At 31.4% G+C, this 22719-nt stretch overlaps 1 protein-coding gene across 4 annotated transcripts in view; it reads right to left on the reverse strand.

Annotated features, from left to right (window-relative positions):
• LOC127701720 (E3 ubiquitin-protein ligase PDZRN3-B-like) overlaps positions 1-22719 on the reverse strand; it is a 173697-nt gene that overhangs the window by 39182 nt on the left and 111796 nt on the right. For all 4 annotated transcript variants that reach the window (XM_052205716.1, XM_052205715.1, XM_052205718.1 and 1 more), the window contains 2 exons: positions 14990-15210; positions 3726-3864 (listed from right to left, as the gene is read on the reverse strand). In XM_052205716.1, coding sequence (XP_052061676.1) covers positions 3726-3864; positions 14990-15210 — 360 coding nt within the window. The remainder of the gene's footprint in view (positions 1-3725; positions 3865-14989; positions 15211-22719) is intronic.

Here is a 22719-nt window from a genome sequence, read left to right on the forward strand (position 1 = left end):
AATAAATAGGGAATGTGTCCATGGGACACAGATGATGCCCCGCTTGATAACGTTATAAAGGGACATAACTCAAGAACGGTAAAAATGAGACTACCCAAATTTGTACATGTACTTGATCTCAGTTTTGTGGTAATAAGCATTGTGTATAAGTTTCATAACATTTGGTTGAGGCAAACTTAAGTTAGAGGACAAAAACGAAAAATTCAGCAATTTTTCCATTTGTAAAGGGCATAACTCTAGAACAGTAAAAGTGAGGCCACCAAAATTCAATCTGTGTTATGAGGTAATAAGCATTGCACATAAGTTTCATAACATTTGTTTGAGGCAACCTTAAGTTAGAGAACGGAAACGAAAAATTCAGCCATTTTTCCATTTTTAAAGGGGCATTACTCTAGAATGGTAAAAGTGATGCTACCCAAATTCAAACTTGATCTGTGTTTTGTAGTAATAAGCATTGTGTATAAGTTTCATAACATTTGGTAGAGGCAAACTAAAGTTAGAGAACGGAAACCAATTTTGGGATGGACGTACGTACGGACGGATGGATGGAAGCACAAGGGCAAAATTTATACCCCCTCCGCTACAGCGAGGACATTAAAGCTTTGATTATTTGAAGTCCAAAACCAACTTATAATTATTTCATAAGTAGCTAGTCAGAAGGGCTAAATGTTTGGCCCCTATGTACTCTTCATTAAATGCAAGTATGATGTCACATAATACTCGATATTTTTATACATGTAATACTCTCATAAAAGAAACATACAATTTTATGGGGGAAAATATCACAAAGCTTCCAAGAAAAAGGCATGCATCCTACTTAAAAGAAGCAATGATAAATTTATTTTGGTATGATAATTTATATATTTTCCTATCAATCTGACTATTTAATTTTGATAAATGAAGCCAGTCCGGTCCATACAGTTTGCTATCAGTATGATGAATCTTTCTTGCCAAGGAAAGAATGGGTAAATCTGTAGAGTTAATGAGGTATTTTGAGCTTATTAATTAAGGTAATATTTATTTCATTTCAACAACATGCTCAAAGGAGACTATATTGCCCAGCTGGCAGATAACGGCCCAATGAATGCTATAGACAAAATTTTCTGCAGAAAAAAAATTAATGGTTATAAACATCGCCCATCGCCATTCATTGACACTTGCAATTAAGGATGTATTCTTCTGATGTTTCAGTATCGTTGAAATCTCGTTCTGGAATTATATCCAAAACATGTGATACAAGTGGAAACTATCAATGAATTTAAAAAATGTTATAATCAAACTTAACTCTGTGAAAAAATTGTGTACCTACAATTTGTAGTTTTTGAGTAATAAATTTTTCAAATTTTATTACCAATCAAGTCAGTCTTTTTAGCCAAAATTTTAATAAAATGGGTGAGGGGTACAAGAAATGATTTTACCAGAAATATGTACATCCCATATCACTTTTTTCTTTTCAAATTTCTTAGATATGTATTTTTTCAATCATTTATAACAAAGAAGTTGAAATAATACGCATTTTGTTCTTAAGATAAGAGAAAAATCACAAATTTACAAAATTGACAACATGGTAAATTTGACACAAAAAAACATCAAAATATGATAAAACTTTCTTATATTAACACCTACCTATAGTTTTTCAGATTGGTCCACTTCATCTTTATTGAAAGTATGAAAAAAAGTTTAATTGCGGAACTGTGATTTTTTTCACGATAATAGCCCAAAAATGGGTAAAAATTGATGAAAAATGAGAAAATCATCAAAATTGGGTACTTTCAAAGGGTCATAGCAAAAAAAGAAGTGCACCACCATATGATTTTTTCTTCATCAATTATTTTTTTAGTCATATAAACCCAAAAATCAGGTTAAGAAAAAAAAAGTTTAATTCTCAAAATTTTTGGCTCCTCAGAGTTGTACATCCTTAACTACACTTTGGAAGGAAAAAGTGTCAATATTTTCAGGCAGTGCATCTTTCTTTATCTTTGGTTCCAATTTGAGATTTCCAACCCAAATTTTGGACCATATCAATTCAATAAATGAAATAGATTCTGAGAAAAACAGCATTTACTTGATTTTTCAAAGAGCTATGGCTGTTACAGCTATCTTTGATTTCAGTTTAAGACCTAAAAGCATATAGCTTCCTGTCCAATCACCATTTTTCCGGAACCTATGAACATTCTTTCATGAAACATATGGTCCTCAATAATAGACAAGCCTCCTGGATGGTTGACTGTGATTTTTTGTTAATACATGACAGAGCAAATGGAGTCACTAAAATTCAATCCTTAATGTGAAGTATTTGACAAAGTTTATCATTTTTTATTTTTTAAGTTATTTTCACCAGTATTATTCTATAAATCTATCACAATATCACAATAAAAGTAAAACTTTCATATTTTTCACAAGTTATCAAATATTTAGATCCAGTTTATAATTTCACCTTGCTTATTACATTATATATGCCAATATACCTATTTATTCTCATCACACATTATGCTTTGAAAACAATCACCCAACTAAAAATAATATTGTAATTTATTAATGTCTAACATCTAACTTGATATGAAATTTATTCATGGTATCAATTTTCAAAAGAAATCTGTAGGTATCAAATTACATATTTTCTGTGATAATGTCCCAAAGCGGTTTCTGCTTAAGCAGCATCTGTTTTTTAATGGTGAAAAAGATAAAATTTTAAATATGTGATGCAAATTAATTGATTGCCTGGACTTTAGGGGATTTCTGTTCAGTTTTAGCAAATTAAAAAGGTTTTTTTATATAAATTTTCCCCAGTATTTGATCATTCTAATAGAATACAACTACAAGAATTAGTTTCAATTGTCAAAGTATGAACAATTCTATTTGAAACATTTTGCAAAAACCCAAAGGTTTATCTTGTTTGGACTATTTAAATTTGTTTTCTTATAAAATTCTTCCTATATCACTTATGCAATTGTTGAATACTTTATACCTTTAAAACAGAACATGTTAGGTTAAAAATATATGAATTAAAGATATAAAAGTTGTGTCCCATATGCAAATACCCTATAATTTTGTTAACAATTCTTAACAAAATCATCGTGTTTGTTGAGATTTGCAATATCTTGACTTTGTTTTGGCATAACCATTTAAATCAGTATGAGTTTAAGGATGTAACAATTTTCATATCAATGATCGATATGGCAATGATTTCATGCAACATTATTTGCAGCATCAATTGATGGCCACAGCTAACAGATATTGCTTTCTAAATTTCTCAGGTTAATAATAAACTGTGAGTTTACTGTACAACACACTGTCACAAGCTAAAGAAGATTTACCATCATTGATAATTTAGATTTCTATTGTAAAATATAATCCATAATGATATTAATATCAGTTTAAAGGAGCCCCAAGTGTTTTAAAGAAACGGCAGGCTGAGTATTTTTCACATTTTTATTATGTCATTCCTGTTTGAAAGTTGTAATTTTCGTGAAAAGTTTTGTACAATGCTGTCTGTTGGGAAACAATAATGTAGTGTTTAAACTCTTGATATAAAAATGAGGAGATGTGGTATGATTGCCCAATGAGACAACTATCTATCAAGAGTTAAAATGAAGTGGTAGCAAGCAATTATAGACCACCGTACAGTCTTCAACAATGAGAAAAAAACAACCGTAAAGTCAGCTATAAAAGTGTGTGATAAGAATAATTAAGAATGGAATCCAATAGTTTTTAGTTAAATATACCTCATATTCAATTTCATATGGTCGTTCTTCAAAATAAGCATCATCGTATTCCAATCCATGTGCCATTTCAATGTCGGTTAATCCCATTTCAGCACTAGGAGAAAATGCAACAGGTCTACGTGAGGCTGGTTGACATAGTCTGCAAGAAAGACAAAACAAATATTAATCTTCAATAGTGAACAAAACTTCAAACAATATTTATGGTTGAAATGACATGTTTTTCTTTGGAATGTTCAAATGTATAATATATGTTTCTTGTACAACTAAACACAATATGAATATAAATAAGAAGATGTGGTATGAGTGCCAATGAGACAACTCTCCATCGAAGTCATATTATGTATAAAAAGTAAACAATTATAGGTCAAAGTACGGACTTCAACACGGAGCCTTGGCTCACACCGAACAGCAAGCTATAAAGGGACCCAAACTGACTAGTGTAAAACAATTCAAACAGAATAACCAACAGTTTGATTTATATAAAAAATGAGAAACACTCATGAACCACACCAACAAACAACAACCACTGAACAACAAGCTCCTGACTTAGGACAGGTGCATTCAAATGCAGCGGGTTTTTCTTTTTTATGTTTTGTTTCATTCATAGGTAAATGAAGTTTGACACCATTGAAAAACTTCTTATAACAGACAAATGGACAGATTCTTAGGAATAGAATGGCAGAACAAAAAATAGATATCCACCCAGATCATTTACTTACTAAAAAACCAATGAATCATCATATGTGAACTTCATTGAATATGCAAACCGTTTCAAAAGCTATATTCTTATTACAGGTTCTTGATAAAACCAAACTAATCATTGTTCATCAAATTGGGAATTAAAAATATCAGAAACTGTACTTAACAAATGCCCATTTTTTTCTAGAATTTAAGTCTTTCAAGTAACTCTATTGTAACATTCCGGACAAATTTGTATAGTATCTGGATTTTCTCAGATTCTTTCATAGTGCTTTCACACAATATAATCTTACCACTTACATTGCAACTAATGCAAAACAAGTACAGAAATAGTGCACAACATCAAAACTATAATTCTATTGTGTTTCTAATTGTGTTCTATTTTTACACTAATTTCTTTTTGTTTACTAGCTTGCACCATAAAAAAGAAATTTATTTATTTAAGTGGTAGAATCCTCAGTATTGTTTTTTTTTTAAACTAGATCCAGTTTTAGTACCATAGAAAAAAAGAAATTGGATAAATTTTAAAATAGAATTTTCTTTTCTAACATATGTCCAATTCTGATTAAATTCTATACAAATTTTAGAACATTAGATTTCCATAAAAACTAATATTAGACCTTCCCGAGTGCTACTGATGATGCTTATGCCACAAAAAGGATCACTCTGAACAGCAGATAAAATATAAAAATCTACATATATTTATCAAATTCTGGATAAGGTCATGTGACACTGTTGGGTTGCACTTATTTAAGTCCTATGGCTTGATATATACAGAAAATAAGATTTACTTGTTTTATTAATGACAGCTTCTAATTTTGTAACATATCTGAGTAGGACTATATAAATTAGCTCAGTGGTGGGCCTTGTCAATATTTAAAGTGAAACATTGTCACCAAATAATTTCCTTTTCAACATTCCTTATTTGATATAGCTGTATACAATTTGTACAGAGCAATTAACATGATTAAAGAAATATCTCCTTTTTAATTTAATCTAAATATTCTAAGTAAGTATTATAAAATACTGTGTTACATACTTTAAATAAACATTTGTTATAATTTTCATAATACTATTATACATACAGACCATAAATTTCACAGCATCAATATGTCAGGCATTCATCCAAACTTAAGTTGCAAATTTTATCATCAAATATTTGACACTGGACATTAATATAAAATAAGAATTGAATAATCTTGTTGTAAAAAAAATCCCTGTATATCTATATAGATCTATAAACTTTGAATAAACAAGTGAAACTGCGAGCTACTGCTCAATGATGATACCCCGCCCAAATACAGTAAATAGGAAGTTGTTGAGTGATGAATCTGAAAACACATCACACAGTACTGCTGACTTATATAAACCCTGAAACCAAATTTCAGAAATCCTTGTAATGTAGTTCCTGAGAAAGATGGGACAAAAAAATATTCATGGGACGGACGGACGGATGGATGGACTGACGGATGGATGGACCGATGGATGGACAGACAGAGGTAAAACAGTATACTCCCACTTTTTTAAAGCAGGGGTATAATAAACTATGTAGATATACATCAATGAGACAGCTAACCAACAATACAAAAATAGACATTGTCTTTATAGTGTGCATTTATTGTTTATATTGCAATTGTTGTAAGAAGGACAAAATTGATAGATTTATTATTGTGATTGTAGTACATATAATTAACGTAATCAAAATTTAAATTGCAAGTACAAGTTAATGCAATATGTAATCCCATAACATTTATGAAATGATAAAACAAAAAATTCTGAATTCTCAGTTATTTAGATTAAATTAAAAGGAAATAAACACTGAGATAGTCATCTACAATAATCAGACTGACACAAAAATTGCATAAAAATTATATAAATTGTGCAAAATATTTTTTTATATTCAAAGCTATAAAGATGCAAGTTGGGAGCACTTCCATAACTCTTGTGTTAACATTACATCAATAATGTAAGTTATGGTTCCTTACAATTAGTCTCTGACCTGTAACTTAATGAACTGTGCAACTTACTCAATTATCTTGGAGAAAAAAATCAATGGCCTTTCTCAATGCACTAGTTATATTTTCCTTCTTATCTATTCAATAATTTCAAGTCATTCTTAATTCCTAATAATGGTTGGTCCCTCTTGCTTTTGTTTATATTGTGAAAGTTACTAATAATTAAAACTATGCCTAAAAAAAAAAACATGAGATAAAAAAGTTCGTCATACTGTTATCTAAACCTTGCCGACCAGAGAATATACTCATTTAGCTGGAATGTAACTGCAATATGTTATTAATATATTCACAGGTTTCTGAGAAATGCACAACTTAACCAGTCACTGAATGTGTTTCAGTGGTCCCAAACGGTGCTGAATGGAGATCCACATAGAACACAAGAAGACAGTCAAGTGGTAACAACATTACAGTAAACACAAAAACATCACGGAAAAAAAAAAAACAACCAATTTTTGTTATCTTGCAAACAAATGTTAAAGGGTTGAAAACTGATGGAAAACACTTCTGCGCAAACCTTATATGTGTATAAACAGAATTATCCTTTAAATTAAATTGAGCTTTGCAACGATCTGTTTAAATAAAAAGCAATGCAAAATTATACAAATTATGTTTAAACATCTCTTTTTTTATCTATCAAACCTTTCCCTCCCTTCACATTTTCTACTTCACCCATAAATATCCTATTAGGTCTACCTCTGAATTTTCTAATAGCTGTTACCTACATCAACTTTTTTCTAATTGGATGTAATTGTGTGTATACATTAAGTTTCTAAATATTTACATATAAAAGAAGAAAAAATTGCCCAGTAATCAATGATTGAAACAATTGAGCACATTATACAAACTTCTATACAGAAGTCTGTCTCCAAAAAATCTTCATCTTTGCTTTGTTGTCTACTTTACCATTAGTACTTTTACTTCTCTATATTCAAACAATGGATTATCTATGTAATAAACACAAATTATTATTTAGGTTTCCTTCTATAATTCATAGTGTTTGTGTTTTTGCCCAACCAAAACTGAATGAAGCAAGAATATCCATTCTTACATTTCCAAGAATACTCATGCTATAAGGTCAGCTTCAATCAAATGTTTTATAATTTTTACTTTAATCAAGGCTGTAAATCCCTTAAGGAATCCCTACCATGATTAAAGACCAGGTTGTAACTACAAAATTCATAAACTGACTATAGTAAACTTTGAGCTTCCTAGATAAACTTTCTGAACAGCATATTACTAGAGGATACTGATGAGAGCCATCACAGAGGGCCATGCAACATGTAAATAAGTACATTGTGGTAACAATTCATGACATTCTTTACCATGACCTTCTAGGTACCCTTTTTATACTTAACCATGACCTTCTAGGTACCCTTTTTATACATGTATATTTACTAGGGTGTCTTAATTCAACAAACTTTTTGACCATGGTCATCAGTGTATGTTTTTTTATACTGTGGATTCATTAATATTCGTTGGATACCAATTTTCGTGGATTTCCTTGGTACAGGGAAACCACGAATTTAAATGCTCAACGAATTACAAATTTTCTAAAGGAATGTGGGCAGACTTTGCAAAAACCACAAAATTAAATATCCACGAAAATTGGTACCCACGAAAATAAATGAATCCACAGTACCTAGTATGCAACCCAGACCTTCTATAATAATGTTGAATAATCATGCCAAGTTTCATCACTCTATTCAAAAGGGTTCTAAAGTTATAAAGCAGAAGCGTATCGATTTGAGAAGGACACATGGACAAACAAGCTGATACTGCCTTCTGCAGATCAATAGACTATTTTCATATTACCGACTTTTGACTCCGGATTATAAAATTTGTCGACTGGTTACCTTGGACATCATGGTACCAAGTCAGGTGAGAGCAAGCTAAAGAAGTAAAACCAAGCGTTCAATTGGTACAATTTTTGGGGAAAACTACCTGCTTAACATTTTTTTTTCACTACAAAATCATCGGAAAACAATAAACTTTCCCCTCAAATTAAACCGATTATATGTTTGATTTTACTTATTTTGGTTGCTCTTACTTGACCGAGTACCATGATGTCCAAGGTAACCAGGCGACAAATTATATAATCCGGAGTCAAAAGTTGGTAATATAAAAATAGTCTATTGGTAGGTCCCTAATTAATATTTTCCTGTCAAATGCAATTGTGAATCTTATCTAATTAAATTGATGTCCCGAATAGGCTTCACATTCTCTCGTATACCCATATGTATTATTGTGGTATGGTTACTTTAAGCAAAGCTGACCTTAGCTTTTGGTGTCTCTTTCAGGCCCTATAATTGGATATACACAAAAATGTATGGCTTCCAAGACTTTGGAATTCCAAACTCAGAAATCCAAGTCCAAAGCATCAAAATCAATGTTTTCATTTGATTTACTGTGCAATATTTAGTCAAAATCACAAAAGTGATTTGGGTATGTTTAATCACTTATAAATCAACCATTGTGAATGATGTTTGGAGGAATGACCCCATGGTCAATGTGGAGATGTTTATTTGTTAACTACAGTAAACAATATCTTAGAATAATACTGTGTTTGTTCACATCAGTGATTCCATCAATTCAGAGTAGAACTATGAATAGGTATTATAAATGCATATGATGAAATGTGAAAATATTTAGTGATGTGTGCATGTGTATGTTTTCATTAGGTAAAAGCAAACACATGCTAACCCTGTTTCTCAAATCATGTGCCTGACACTCTTATCTGAAACTAAAGAAGTGTTTTTTTTTAATTATTATTTTAACCTTTATGTCATAAGGTTTACCAGAAAACTAGTTTATCTACACCACATCGAGTGCTTGTACCAAGTCAGACTATCTTGCACATATGTAGTTCTTTTCTGTTTGTCCTTGTGTTTCAATCCCGACAGTAGTCTGTTTGTAATATGCTCACCACAAGTGAAGGAGGAGGTGATTTCAAACATTCTGTTCAGAAGTAGCAGAGAAAAGTGTGACGGAAATATTAGTTGAACAAACTGATGGAAGCATAAACAAACAAGACAAGGTGAATGCAATATAGCCCCCACTTGTACAATATGGTCTCATAAGAGTATGGGTTATCATGGGTTAAATCCCTGGCTTAACTAACTGACATGTAATGCACGGACTTAACATATGGGGTAGCCCCAGCAATTGGGTGACATGTTTTGCTGTGGACTATTACCCAAGATGCAAGGTTTGTGTCTAATGACCTTATCAAACCATGTTAAATATGTGGCTCATCATGTGTCTAGAATAAATTAGGGTTCATAATCAGATGACATTAAATTGTTTCCATCCTAAATCCAGTTAAAACATTACCCGCTGGATGTGATAGTTTATGTGAAGACTTTTCCTTGATACAGACTGCAAAACTAGTTGGCTAATTTTGGGATACATATATAAAAGATATATCAAGATTATGACATTCATACCATATTCTTTACTGACACTAAATTTTGGACCAAATACCTTAATTTTTACCAAATCATTAATCCCTTTTAGAACAATCAAGTTCCTACCTTTTTGAAAGAAAAACAGTGATTGTAGCAGCATATGTTTTCACAATTCATGTAACTATGGTAACTTGAAGATACTTACCAATAAGTTACAACATCTTTTGATGCCAAACTTCAAACTGTGAGGGATGGGTTAATAATTATCTAGTAATTCCAAACTTCACATGTACAATATAGTAGAAATTTATTTCTATGGGGAGTTAATACCTCTCTAATACATTCCAAATGAATTTTGACAGATTTGGGTGTAAGATGGTATAAAGGGGAAATTAATAATTGTCGGCAGTAATACCCCAATTAATCATTAGTAATTAGTTTTAATACAAAAATCTTTACATGAGGAAGTAACTGCTTCACTGAGAGATGTGATATTTTTATTCAAAAAGAGAATGTGGTTATGTATCTAATCAATTCCATACAAAATAAATTGACAGAAGTGAATAACTTTTAACTACTACTGACTCAGTGAAGACTGTCAAAAGACATTGAAAGGTTGACAAGTTAAGATATACGTCTTCTCACATTAGGCCTATGTCACATTCTAGCACCTTCAATGAAAGTTGATACACCAAAGATAATCCCCTGTGAAACTGACACCATAGTCTTAGTCATACTTCCAAGACTGTCACATGGCATTTTAATAGTATTGACTTTTCTCCTAAAATAATAGAACTGTCTTCTTTCTGTGAGACTTGTCATAATTAATTAATGAACCCTTTGCTTCAATTAACATTTCCTTCATAAAAGCTATAGAGAAGCTTTGAAAGGGAATTTTTCTTCTGTGGACAAAGTTCCATTTTTAAATGTCATTACCGGTATCAGAGAGATCAATTAACGATAAATAATTTGAATGACCTTGTAGGGTGTGCTTTATACCCCTTGTGATTTAAACCCCACATGAAGTTTGATACTTATCATATAGTCCTGCTGTCAGAATTTGCTTATAAAAAGTAAAACTGTTACAATGCCACTATCAATGTTTTACCAACATGCTGTGATTGATAAAAATATTATGCAACACCAAACTAATTTTATTATTTTTTAAGGATCTGCTTACATTTTCATATTTTTGACTTTGGTCCAGAACATATTACCGTATGACAATAATTCCAGATGCATTGTGTCATGCACATGGAAAAAGGTACAAATGTAATAATTCTGAAGTGCCTACAAGTGCTGCAGATGGAACCACAAATGGACTGACATTTAGTAAAATTTAGGGCATTTTCTATATCTCTTTTTCAACTTCACTGAATTTCAATTAGAAAAAACAAGACTCAAAAGAGATTCTTCCACACTGCAGCTAATCATTCAACTGCTTTCTTTTATGGGAGATGTAGCCAAGCACATTTTTGTTTCCTATTGAATAAAACTGGAAGTCCCGTTTTAGTTGAGGAACATCATATATATAAATTTGAATAAAAATTACAATAAGAGTTGCCAAAATAAGTTCCGTCAAGGGATTATGTGTTTGATAGTTTGGTTTATTTCTGTTCTACAGTGTACAAGTAATAAAAGAATAAAGATATGTGCCCAAACCATTCAAAAACAATGTTTGGCCATCGAAAAAATTCTCAAAAATATAGATTATTATATATGTTTTGGGAATATGCACCGGAACTCCAGTCACAAAGTCAGAAGAACATGACCTTGATCATCAACAATGGTATTTTTAGACTTCATGGATCAAAAATAAGTCTGACAGAAATGTTACAGCTGTCTGATAAATAAGAAATGTAATGGAAGGTAGTAAACTATATTAATAGTTCAGAAATTTGATTATACATTAAACTTTTGATATGTATCATTTGTAGAAGATGGATAACTTCCTTGCTAGGTTAAATCTGTCTGTGTATGCTAGAACTAATTACAAACAATACATGTGAAAGTGCAAAGTCAGCTAAACTAGAAGCATATGCTCTGCTACACTTTTTAAGAGTTCATTTTTTTGTAATATAATACTTGTATACTGATTTTTAAACCTGCATTTGCTGTTAAAATAATGAACACAATCCATTTTCAGTCAAAATAATGAACACAATCCATTTTCAGTCAAAAAGCCCGACACTTGTTAGGGCATACACCAAAAACACTTATGGAAAGTTAAAAAAATATATGAAATATATGGGCAAAACCAGCAGCAACCTATTTAGTCTAAGAAAGATTGGACTTGCTGGTATAAAGAATCCCATTGAGAGAAACAGTCAGACCTTAAGTTTATGGAAGTTTTTTCTTATCTATCTATCTATCACAGTACTATTCAACATATAAACACTTATAAGACATCAAGTTGAAACAATGGTAACCTAGCTGCACTCATACTAAGATTATGTCATTGACTTCACCATCTATTTTTAGGTCTTTGGTATACTTTGTAAACTCTGGTTTCCTTAATCATCTATGACTTTGTACACAATTCATCAATTTAAACTTTCACAAAAACATTCAAATCTAGCGGGAGTTAAATACCACAGTTACAAGCAGAGATAGATACATCATCTCAGCTACAAGACTTGTACTTCTAGAATTACGAAAAAGGAAAATTAAGAAAATGTATCCATAGGACACCATGCCCCACTAGCATCGCCACATTTCCACGTTCAACGAACCAAAAATTTAAGTTAAAATCCAAATGTGGCATATACAACTTTTAAATTCACTTCATAGTGAATGAACATTTGTACTCTGTTTCAAGTTGATGGGACCACAAATTACCTTAAACAGAAACTTTGTCAGACAGACAAAGGGACAAGTGGACAGACGAGCACATAAACTGGAAAACATAATGCCCCTTTTAACTATCTTATTCATTGTAAATGCACATCACAATACATATAGATCTTAAGTAACATGTCAGTAACTGCTAGTAGTCCTTTGTTAATTTATGTAACATTTTCATTTTGCTTAGTTTCTTCTGTTACCTATTCTAACATCATACTCAAACTACTTTTAAACTGAGTTTTACTGTGCGTATTGCTGTGCGTTTGTTTATTCTACATTGGCTATAGGTATAAAGGGAAGGTTGAGATCTCACAAAACATGTTTAACCTCACTGCATTTTTGCACCTGTCCCAAGTCAGGAGCCTCTGGCCTTTGTTAGTCCCGGATTTTTAAAAAAATGTTTGTTTATTTATATGTTTCGAAGTTTAGTGTGACGTCCATTTTCACTGAACTAGTACACATTTTGTTTAGGGGCCAGCTGAAGCCCCACTCTGGGTGGGGGATTTTCTCGCTGTGTTGAAGACCCATTGGTGGCCTTGGGCTGTTTTCTGCTCTTTGGTCGGGTTGTTGTCTTTTTGACACATTCCCCATTTCCATTCTCAATTTTATATAAGATATATCAGGAATTACCAAAAATATAGAACAGTACAACAGACCATACCAACCACTAACGCCTGGACTCCTCTGGAACAAAAGTACAAACAGACAAACAATCAATAAATAACAAATGATCCAGATAGTACAGGCACAAAATGTGGTGTGGTTAAACTAGTTTGATGTGTGCACAAACACTCCCGCTTTGCCTATCTATACCAAGTAAAACACACCAAAAAAAACCTGCACAGTGCTAAACAAACACTTCATTAATGCAAGTCAATTACCTAACAAACCTTTCTATATCTAGTGTTATAAATAAAGCTCTGGAACCAGATGCACTATGCGTTTCCTCTAAATCTATTATTTATTTGATAATTAATTGTAGTATCATTTATATTATGTACCATCAATTCATCATGTGGAAAATATTTGTTCAAGATCAGTGAAAAATGACAAAAACTTCAAGTGGAAGACAACTGACAAAAAATGTCTGCCTACAGTCTCACGAAAATAAATTTGCAGATGTTATATAAAATATCACAACATTAATAAAGTAAATGAAAAATATATGTGTCAACGGTTTTTTGATATATGAATTATCTAATGTGATATATATTTACTAATATATATTATTTTGAAACCCAACAGCTGCTTTTCAGGTACATTTTAGTATATCATAAGTCTTCAGCAAGGCATGACCGATCACACAAAACCACAACCAAGGGGGTTGATAATAAAAACAAAGTTATTCCACTCAAGGAAACTGACAATAAAAGATTTGAACTAGACTGGAAACTGAATCATTTCACCTCATGGGATCACTGAAATTCACAACATTAAGTCTGACGGCAGTATAAAAAGTAGAAAAAGGTATGTCCTTTTAACAACTAAAATGAAGGAGACAGTCAAAAATCAAAGCAACAATGGTCTTGAATGTTAAGTGACTGGCACGGACTAATATACTTCACTTACTGGCCACTTACCAATTAACCACTTTGACTCCACATGACATGCACTTCAAAATGTCAAACTTGTTTTGAAAATAATTTACATCTATTTTCCAGTTCTTTTTATATGTAAAATCAAATGTAACACAGTTTAAGCTGTCAGCCAAATAAGTAAGTAATTTGAATAGCAGCTATTTGAATTATTATAATTTTCTGTCAAAAATGATTATAACCAATTAATATTCAATTACCCGCCAAAATAGTAAAATTGCTGATCATTTAATCTAACAATGGCCAGAAAAATCCCAGCAATAATTTTCATCATTTTATCCTACATTTTTGAAAAATAGTTATAAAGCTTGTTGTTTGTAAGTTTTTTTTTCTAAGTGTTAACAATAAATCTCTGCTATGTCCAGTAATCTTTTACAAGTGAAACTACTGATGAAGGATTTCTATTTATGGATGCCATTTCCCTGGATTACAAATCTCTGTTTCCTGACAGGTTTTTAAGTACATTTGAAGATTGTCTTTGCACAAAAAAATCAAAGGGCTGCGACTACATCTATTTGGTTATTACGCTAATTTTGTGGTCTGAACAAACAACGAAATCCCTGAAAATTGACACCTTATGAATAAATATATTTACATAGCATTTTAGTCACACAAAATTAAGCCTTTCTTCCAGACTCACAAACCAACTAATACCATGGAACTAACTGTGCTTTATTCTTAAATAATGTGAATGTAAATGAACTTACAGATTTGAATTTAGTCCATACATGGGAGGAGTTGGAGGTCGAATAAATCCATAAATTTCTTCTTCTGTTTGTGTTCCTATGGATACCATAGTAGGAGTTCGTGATTTCATTTTATTTTTATTTTCCCTTCGTAAAACCTCCACGACTATAGGTTCTTTGGCTGTTCTGAATGCTTCGACTGCTTCGTCGTGACTTGACTGTGAAAGATCTTGGCCATTGACCTAAAAAGACAAAAAACAATAGATATATATACAAAGTGTCAAATAGGTAAATGGATAAAAAACAATGACAACTGCCTTTTAATTTTAACTTTGAAGCTACAAAAAATTAGAACTCTTGAGAAAACTTATTTATACCTGAGCTTTTCTTCCTCATCATTTTTATTTGCATTACATACCAATATGACAATACAGTACAACAACATCCACCATTACCTGTCAGCTTTTTTAAACATACTGACAAAGCTTGATGTAAAATTATGCAAATTTCTGTGACATTCAACAAAAAATCAATGACCTCTGTTAGCAGGGTGCTTATATAACCATATTTCACAATCACAGTTCACTGCTTCTCTCTATATATCATTTGATTAATGCAACTAATACTGATTTTTTTTTTACATTATTTTCCTTCACAATAAGAAAAGTAGACAGACAAGCAACTAGTTTTTGCATGTCAATCTTATGTTCTACTGTCTTGATTATGTCTATGAATGACATCACAATTTATTTTCTGCATTTTAACATTAGAATAATAGCAACTGTTGGCAGGTGATACAGTATGATCCTATCAAGATTATTTCCTACATGCAAGATTTATTTCCCCTTTCTAGAGATATCTTTGGTAATTAACTATCACCACTTATTTATTTTAAATGTACATTCATCATTTATAAACCAAAATAAAAGAAAGAAATTTGATGTGTTATGTAACAACAACTTGCAGCAATGCCTGTTATCAAATATCTACAGGTAGAATCAGACAGTTCATGTAAAATGGTCGGTATACCCATAGATATAATAGCCATAGATAAAGTACTGGACCCACATCAAAAGCAGATGATATTTGCCGAAATTTTATCACCCTCTTATTATATACATGTCACGCTTGGTGTTAATTAGCCTTCATTGGCAATTGCCGTCGATCGACATCTAATAAATTGTGAATCGGGAGACTTTTAAACACACGAATGTGCTACGTAATGACTTTTAACTATAATAAAAAACGACTTTTTTTTTTAACTCTGCCAGGTCCAAAGCTCAGATAAAATAGGAGGGAAGTCATGAGAAGTAAATATTGTAAAAGCGCAAATGTCCTATATAAAAAGCGCAAATGTCCTATATAAAAAGCGCAAATGTCCATTTAAAAAAGCACAAACGTCCCGCGTCGGAAGGGATATATAGCTGTATTAAAAGTACGAATCACACCTCTAACACAATTGTAAGAAGGAAGAGGAAAAAACCATGAATGACACAGGACAAAACTCCTATATTTTCATTTTATCATAGCCATTATAACGCTTAATCTATATATTGTTTACTTCAAAAATGAAATCGACAATCAGATTATACCACCGTCTATTTAATAGCAAAACAAGCACAAAAATGGTAAGCGGAAAGGTATATAGAAGAAACAAATTCAAAGACATGATTGTGCTATTTCCCAATTATTTAATGTATTCAGTGTGTCCACTACATACGTTTTCTTCACCAAACGGCGTTTAATAAGTTTATAATGTATTCCTTTTTTTCTCTTTATTTTCTAAAACTTCGTGTTACGACAGAAAGTTTAAACACTTGTAAAAATCTTTTTTCTTTTCTAAAAAATAATAATTTCTTCTTTCTGGCATAAAATATGATTACACTATTTGGAATCTCGATAAAAAAGAAATTTCTTTAACTCGCCATAGAAAATTCGACCAGGTTCGACCTCTGAACCACATATACCATCAGTAAACAATATGTCTCCTCTTGTCAATCATACAGGTCTTATTTTCCGAGTGCAACCAATGCAAGTGCTATGACAATTTAATTTTACATGCCTGTTTTTCCATGATTTCTCCATTTTATTTTTTCAACAACAGCATAACCTTTTCATTTGTTGACCGATTTTCTCCAAATAAATTACAATCCGAACAACTTTTACAACCAGACGCTTTATATTGCTTCCGCATCACGGCATATTATTACTTGAGACAGGTAACGTATATTAATTATCGGTTGATAAGACGAGTGCCCGATAATTTAAATATAATTTTGATAAGTAATTAGTCTATTGGGAGGATGTCGGCAATTATCATCTACATCATAGGCACTACGTGCAGTGCCCTGCTTTTGATATTTCAAAGGAAACTACATGGGGCTCAGTGTGACAAATTCTGAGTACTTTATCTATGGCTATTATATCTATGGTATACCATATGTAAGAGTAGTATATGTCATTTCAAGTCTATTTTGCAGCTATGTTTAATATGTCTTTTACTTCTATTATGTCATGTCAAGATTGACATTTGACCACAGCATTCAGTCTCATGCTAATTACAAAAGTGTGCAGCGAGTCAAATTTCACAAGTTACTAATCTTCAATATTGTCCATCATTTTGTCTGTACCTTTCTCCAATGACCTTTATTCGGTCTCTTTTTCAAATCTATGCTATTTGTAAAATCTGTTGTTATTGCAATATATCCAAAATCTGTCCTGTCAAAGAAACCTGCAGTTTTGTTCACTTGTTGACTTGAAAAGCATCCATACGAAGTAACATGTATAACTAAACAAACAACAAATGTTTGAAATACAGGTTTAACTTTAATATGCAATTACCAGAAAAAACCTTTAACAGTGTTCATCAGGAAAAAATTTAATTTTTTATTGATTTTCCCCTATTTAATATTTTTCTCCACAAAGCATCTGGTTCCATAAACTGTTATGAACAAATTATCTATGACAACACATGGACAAGAGACTATTCTCTATCAAGTGGACATATGCTACACATCTATGATGATGTACTAAGATAAGGTCAGACATCTGTTTAAAAAAAAAGATGACATGTTTTTTATTGTCCTCATGGCTTTGTATTCTGCATGTTGACTTTAGTCTTCATATGTTTATTCTGATCCATTACATGTAAACATCTATTTTTCTTCTGTAAGGACAACATAGGATCTTCAATTGCCTCAGTCCTGTTTCATTTTTATTTTTTTAATACATTTCACATAAATATAAAAATGAAAATGATGATTAATTTTCTTATTCATATCTCATTATCCTATGCTTTTATTTTTATTACATAACTATAAAGCAAAAATAAACCATAATCAAAACATCAAAGAAACTCAAATATAACAGTATAGTGCTCTATTATGGAGAAGAAGGCAGGTGCTACCAGCACTTGGACAAGTCCTCAGAATATCAATCAGACCATAGATGTATACATCTATGATCAGACTATATGAATGACTGGTCCTATAAAACAGATTAAAACTCTTCGATCTCCTGCAGATTTGTTCCCATTAAATTTGTATCGATTTCATTTTTCTTTTGAATTTGACACACTGACAAAATCAAAAGAAAATGAATTATCATGATTCCAAAGAGATTGTTCATATAGTATGGTAGTAATACTTTTATATTAATTGAACTTTTAATTAATATTGCAGAAGAAAGCCCAGCATCATCCCATAGGAAATAACTGCTTGTAAAAATTTTATGACTCCAGTATATACTTAGCTATTGTACAAAAACAAGTGAGAAAATTATGAGCAAAATCAGTTAGTCTGATATCTATGATTTACTTTGCAATCAGAAAATTACTGTGTGAATTATATCAAAATTGTCTTAAAGCTGTCTTTCCTATAGGATTGCTAGTCTATACTTTTTGTACAAATTACAAAATTCATCAAATCTTTAACTGCGTGGAACAGTTGTGCACAATCTGATGTTGGCGGCCAACAATTCACATCGGCCAACAATTCATATCGTTTGTGTCTTGCTGCTCTCTATTTCAGATTAATGATTGAGACAGTTACAGTGAAAGCAGAAAAAAGTCATGCATGAATAAAGCAAACAAAAACCTTCCCTATATCACTATTATAATAGGTGCCAATTTTGTTTCCTACAACATAATACTGTATATTTTCACTAATTTTTAATTAAATCTAAGATTCTGAAGTTGCATGGTTCCTTATATCATTCATATTTACAATTAACAGTCACGATACAGGATTAAATAAAAGCAAAATAAAGAACAACTTTGCAATAAGCACTATTAGAAGGATGAAATTACCAACGAAATCTCAGCACATTAATCCAATTTTTCCACTGCAGACAGTCAAGTTTTATCCTTTGTGATGAAGGAATTTGAAATAGATCAGATTATAATATTTTGAGCAGTACATCTTTTTGAAGATGCTCCTTCTCACAGCAGGAATTTATAGTTCTTTTCAATTCCTGCATGAAGCAGCCCATTAAATTGTATAATATTTACATATCTGTATAAACAATCAGCAAGGTTGTGATCATAGAGATTCTGGTTCCTATAGTAACCAGGTGGTATAAGGCAAAATCTTTAAGACATTTTTAATTCAATGCATACATTACAGAAATTTTTCAATAAACAGGAAATGCCAAAATAAAACTAATTTTCATCAAATGGTAGACTCAAAGAAGAAGCTTAGCTGATTTAAATTTTAAAATGCATGTCTGCATCGCCTTATAAGCTTATGTCCTGGTTCAGAATTGTCTTTTGTTGTTATCGACAGATGGAGCTACCGCCAAAAGAATTGATAATATAATACTTCCTCCAATATTTATAAGGAAATAAAAATCATAAAAATAGAATCATGCCAATATCTTAACAAGCCTGAATATGACAGATTTGTAAATGAGACATTTTTTGTTGGGGAACCACACATATGTCTGTATATTTTTACCCAGAGAATTGGCAAAGCACCAATGTCAAGCCTTAGCTATCACAAGATAGAACAAAGAGAGATACAAATAAAAAAGCTAAAGGGTACCTTACTACTTAGTCATGGCCACGTGTTGCAATATTGTTGGAATTATCTTTAAGTTTTTATATATTCCTGTTTTGTCATGCAATTCCAAATTTATACAACTAGTCAAATGAATCATTTACCTTCTTATTCATCCGCCACTTAAGAACATTGAATCATTTGGAATTCTTACATCAAACTGTCAAAGAGGACAATTTTACCCTATGTAATCAACAACTATTAAAACCAAAACATAATGATCACATGCTTCAATAGTTAACAAGAATCTCGGCTTTTTGTGGTTGCTGTTACAATCAAATATAAGGCGTTATTGATTCTTTTAACCCTCGTAATGTTATCATCTTCTTAGCATCACTTCATAATTGTCTTCTTGGATTCAGTGTAGTCGTTCATCCCTACATTCCATTAGAATCTCTGACAGTTTATGGAACCATTTTCTACCAGGAGCTAGGATCTAATGACACCTTAATAATCCCATGGATGGTTTCTGGATCATAAAGCTAAATGTGCTAGGTAATAACGTGTTGTTGATTACAGACGTTACATTTCACTCCTTATAAGTTTCTTTCCTTGTGGAACTGGGAGGTCAATCTTGATCAATTTTCCAATATTTCCATTGATGTTAAATTCTAGGTAGGAGTTGACTTTTGAGAAATGGATAAGAAAAGAATTACGTACTTTTTACCAAAGGAAATCTGTTTTAAGAATGATCATGTCACAAAACACATAAGAACCAATGTACTTTTGTGTTATTTCTATCTGATAAATTTGTTTCTAATTTTAACATATACTGGTAGTCTCTATAACAGTGCATTACAGGGCTATTTAGGTATATATGGTATGAAAAACAATATTTTTGAAACAAAAATTTGTATAACTACAACTTACAGGAACACAATTCTAATTTTTTTAATGAGTATTTTTATACAATTTGTGGTATATGGTAGGTACTACAAAATACTGAAGTTTTTATCTGACATACAAAATACTGAAGTTTCCACAAAAAAGTGAAACAATATTCAAATGAGAAAACTTACAGTCTTACAACCTTATTTATTACAAGCTTTTATGTATTTACAAAATAATTAACTGCTGACAGGGAAAAGCATATTGCATCAAGTTGGCAATGTTTACCCCAAAAACAAGGGGGGAGGAGGAGGGATAGCACACTTGTATGGAAAATGTCCGGGATATTTTCCATACATTATTATTACTGAATGCATAATTTTTTCTTCTGAAAAATAGAAAAAATTTAGTTTCTGTCAAAATTACATTTTCAACAAAACATTCTCACCGCTATTTGAAATTATGGTTCTTAAAGCCTGATATTATACTTTTTTCTCGGAGGCACTTATTGTGGTTGACACTTTATTAATTTAAACGGCTGTTTAATACACAGTGAACGTAAGCAGCCGTAAAGTAAGTCTTATGCTTTTATTTTTCTACGCTTCTGTTCATTTCAATTTTATTGACCTTTTCGAATTCATAACATTATTTACCTCATACTTATATGAAACAGATTATGTATGCAGTTAATTGCATATTACAAATTCAATTTTGTTTCCATTATTGCAGAATAAAATTTTCTACTTTTATATGAACAATTCTGACTTAATAACTATTTAATATCTGACATACATACAGTATCAATAGAAAACATATTAACCTTAAACTTTTTAAGAAACTCGGTCTATCAAACATTTGAAATTACAAAATCGAATAGAAAATTCTTTTATTTGTATGTATACATAAATGTGAGAAATATCACTGTACCTCTTAAATCCATCCTTTAATACTTTTATACCAAATTAATTCCACCAAATCATAAAGAAATGTTCCTTAATGCACTTCCTTTTAATGAAGAAAATAGAAAAACTGTCTGTTCGACCACCTGCTACAAACTGACTATAACTAGCTTAAAAATCCTGTTTTACATGATAAACAGCAATTCACTCCCATTATTGGCTATAATCACACAATGTCATTATCTTTTGGCTAAATCCTCTGCTACAGTGTTGATCAGGGATATGATCAGGGATATATACTAATACCACTAATATTGACGATATATCAAAAGTATTCAATTTCCATTGACGGACGAGCATAGAGGCACGGTCATCCTCTCTATTATTGATCATCGTAAGTCCGAAACATCAATATTTGTTAGATTTTCTATCATTGTAGGTTATTAATTTCCGTTTTAATTAAATACTCCCGACAAAAGCTTTAACAGTGTCCTGCCATCTTAACAAAACTTTGGAAGACTTTACTATAAATCAATTTTAGATTGTTAACAATTTGAAAATACAACAGATAATTAACTAGGAAGAAGGACAAAAAGTTCGCTAAGAAGTTTTCAAAATATTTAACTTATTTGCCCTGCAAATTTCACTTCCCAGCTGGTTATAACTTCTTTATTTGTACAATGTTAGCTCTTTGAAAGATTATTATGAAGTTCGATTAAGATCATAAGAGGTTTTACTCAATGTTCAAGTCAAACAAGCACAATCAAAAGCTTTACTTTCAGTTGTGCTCAGCTGTTCAAAAAGACAGTGTTAGCATGAACTGTGTGTTGAAGAAAGAATTAACAATAATTACAAGGCATTACCCCTTTTGATGCGAGTTAGCATCAATTTGACATCAACAAAGCAACTTCAGATAACTAAAATAGACATATAGTGGTCACTATACAGCCATCATCAATGGAGAAGTGTC

The sequence above is a fragment of the Mytilus californianus genome, unplaced genomic scaffold (assembly GCF_021869535.1).
Source record: "Mytilus californianus isolate M0D057914Y unplaced genomic scaffold, xbMytCali1.0.p SCAF_1, whole genome shotgun sequence".
Taxonomy (NCBI): domain Eukaryota; kingdom Metazoa; phylum Mollusca; class Bivalvia; order Mytilida; family Mytilidae; genus Mytilus; species Mytilus californianus.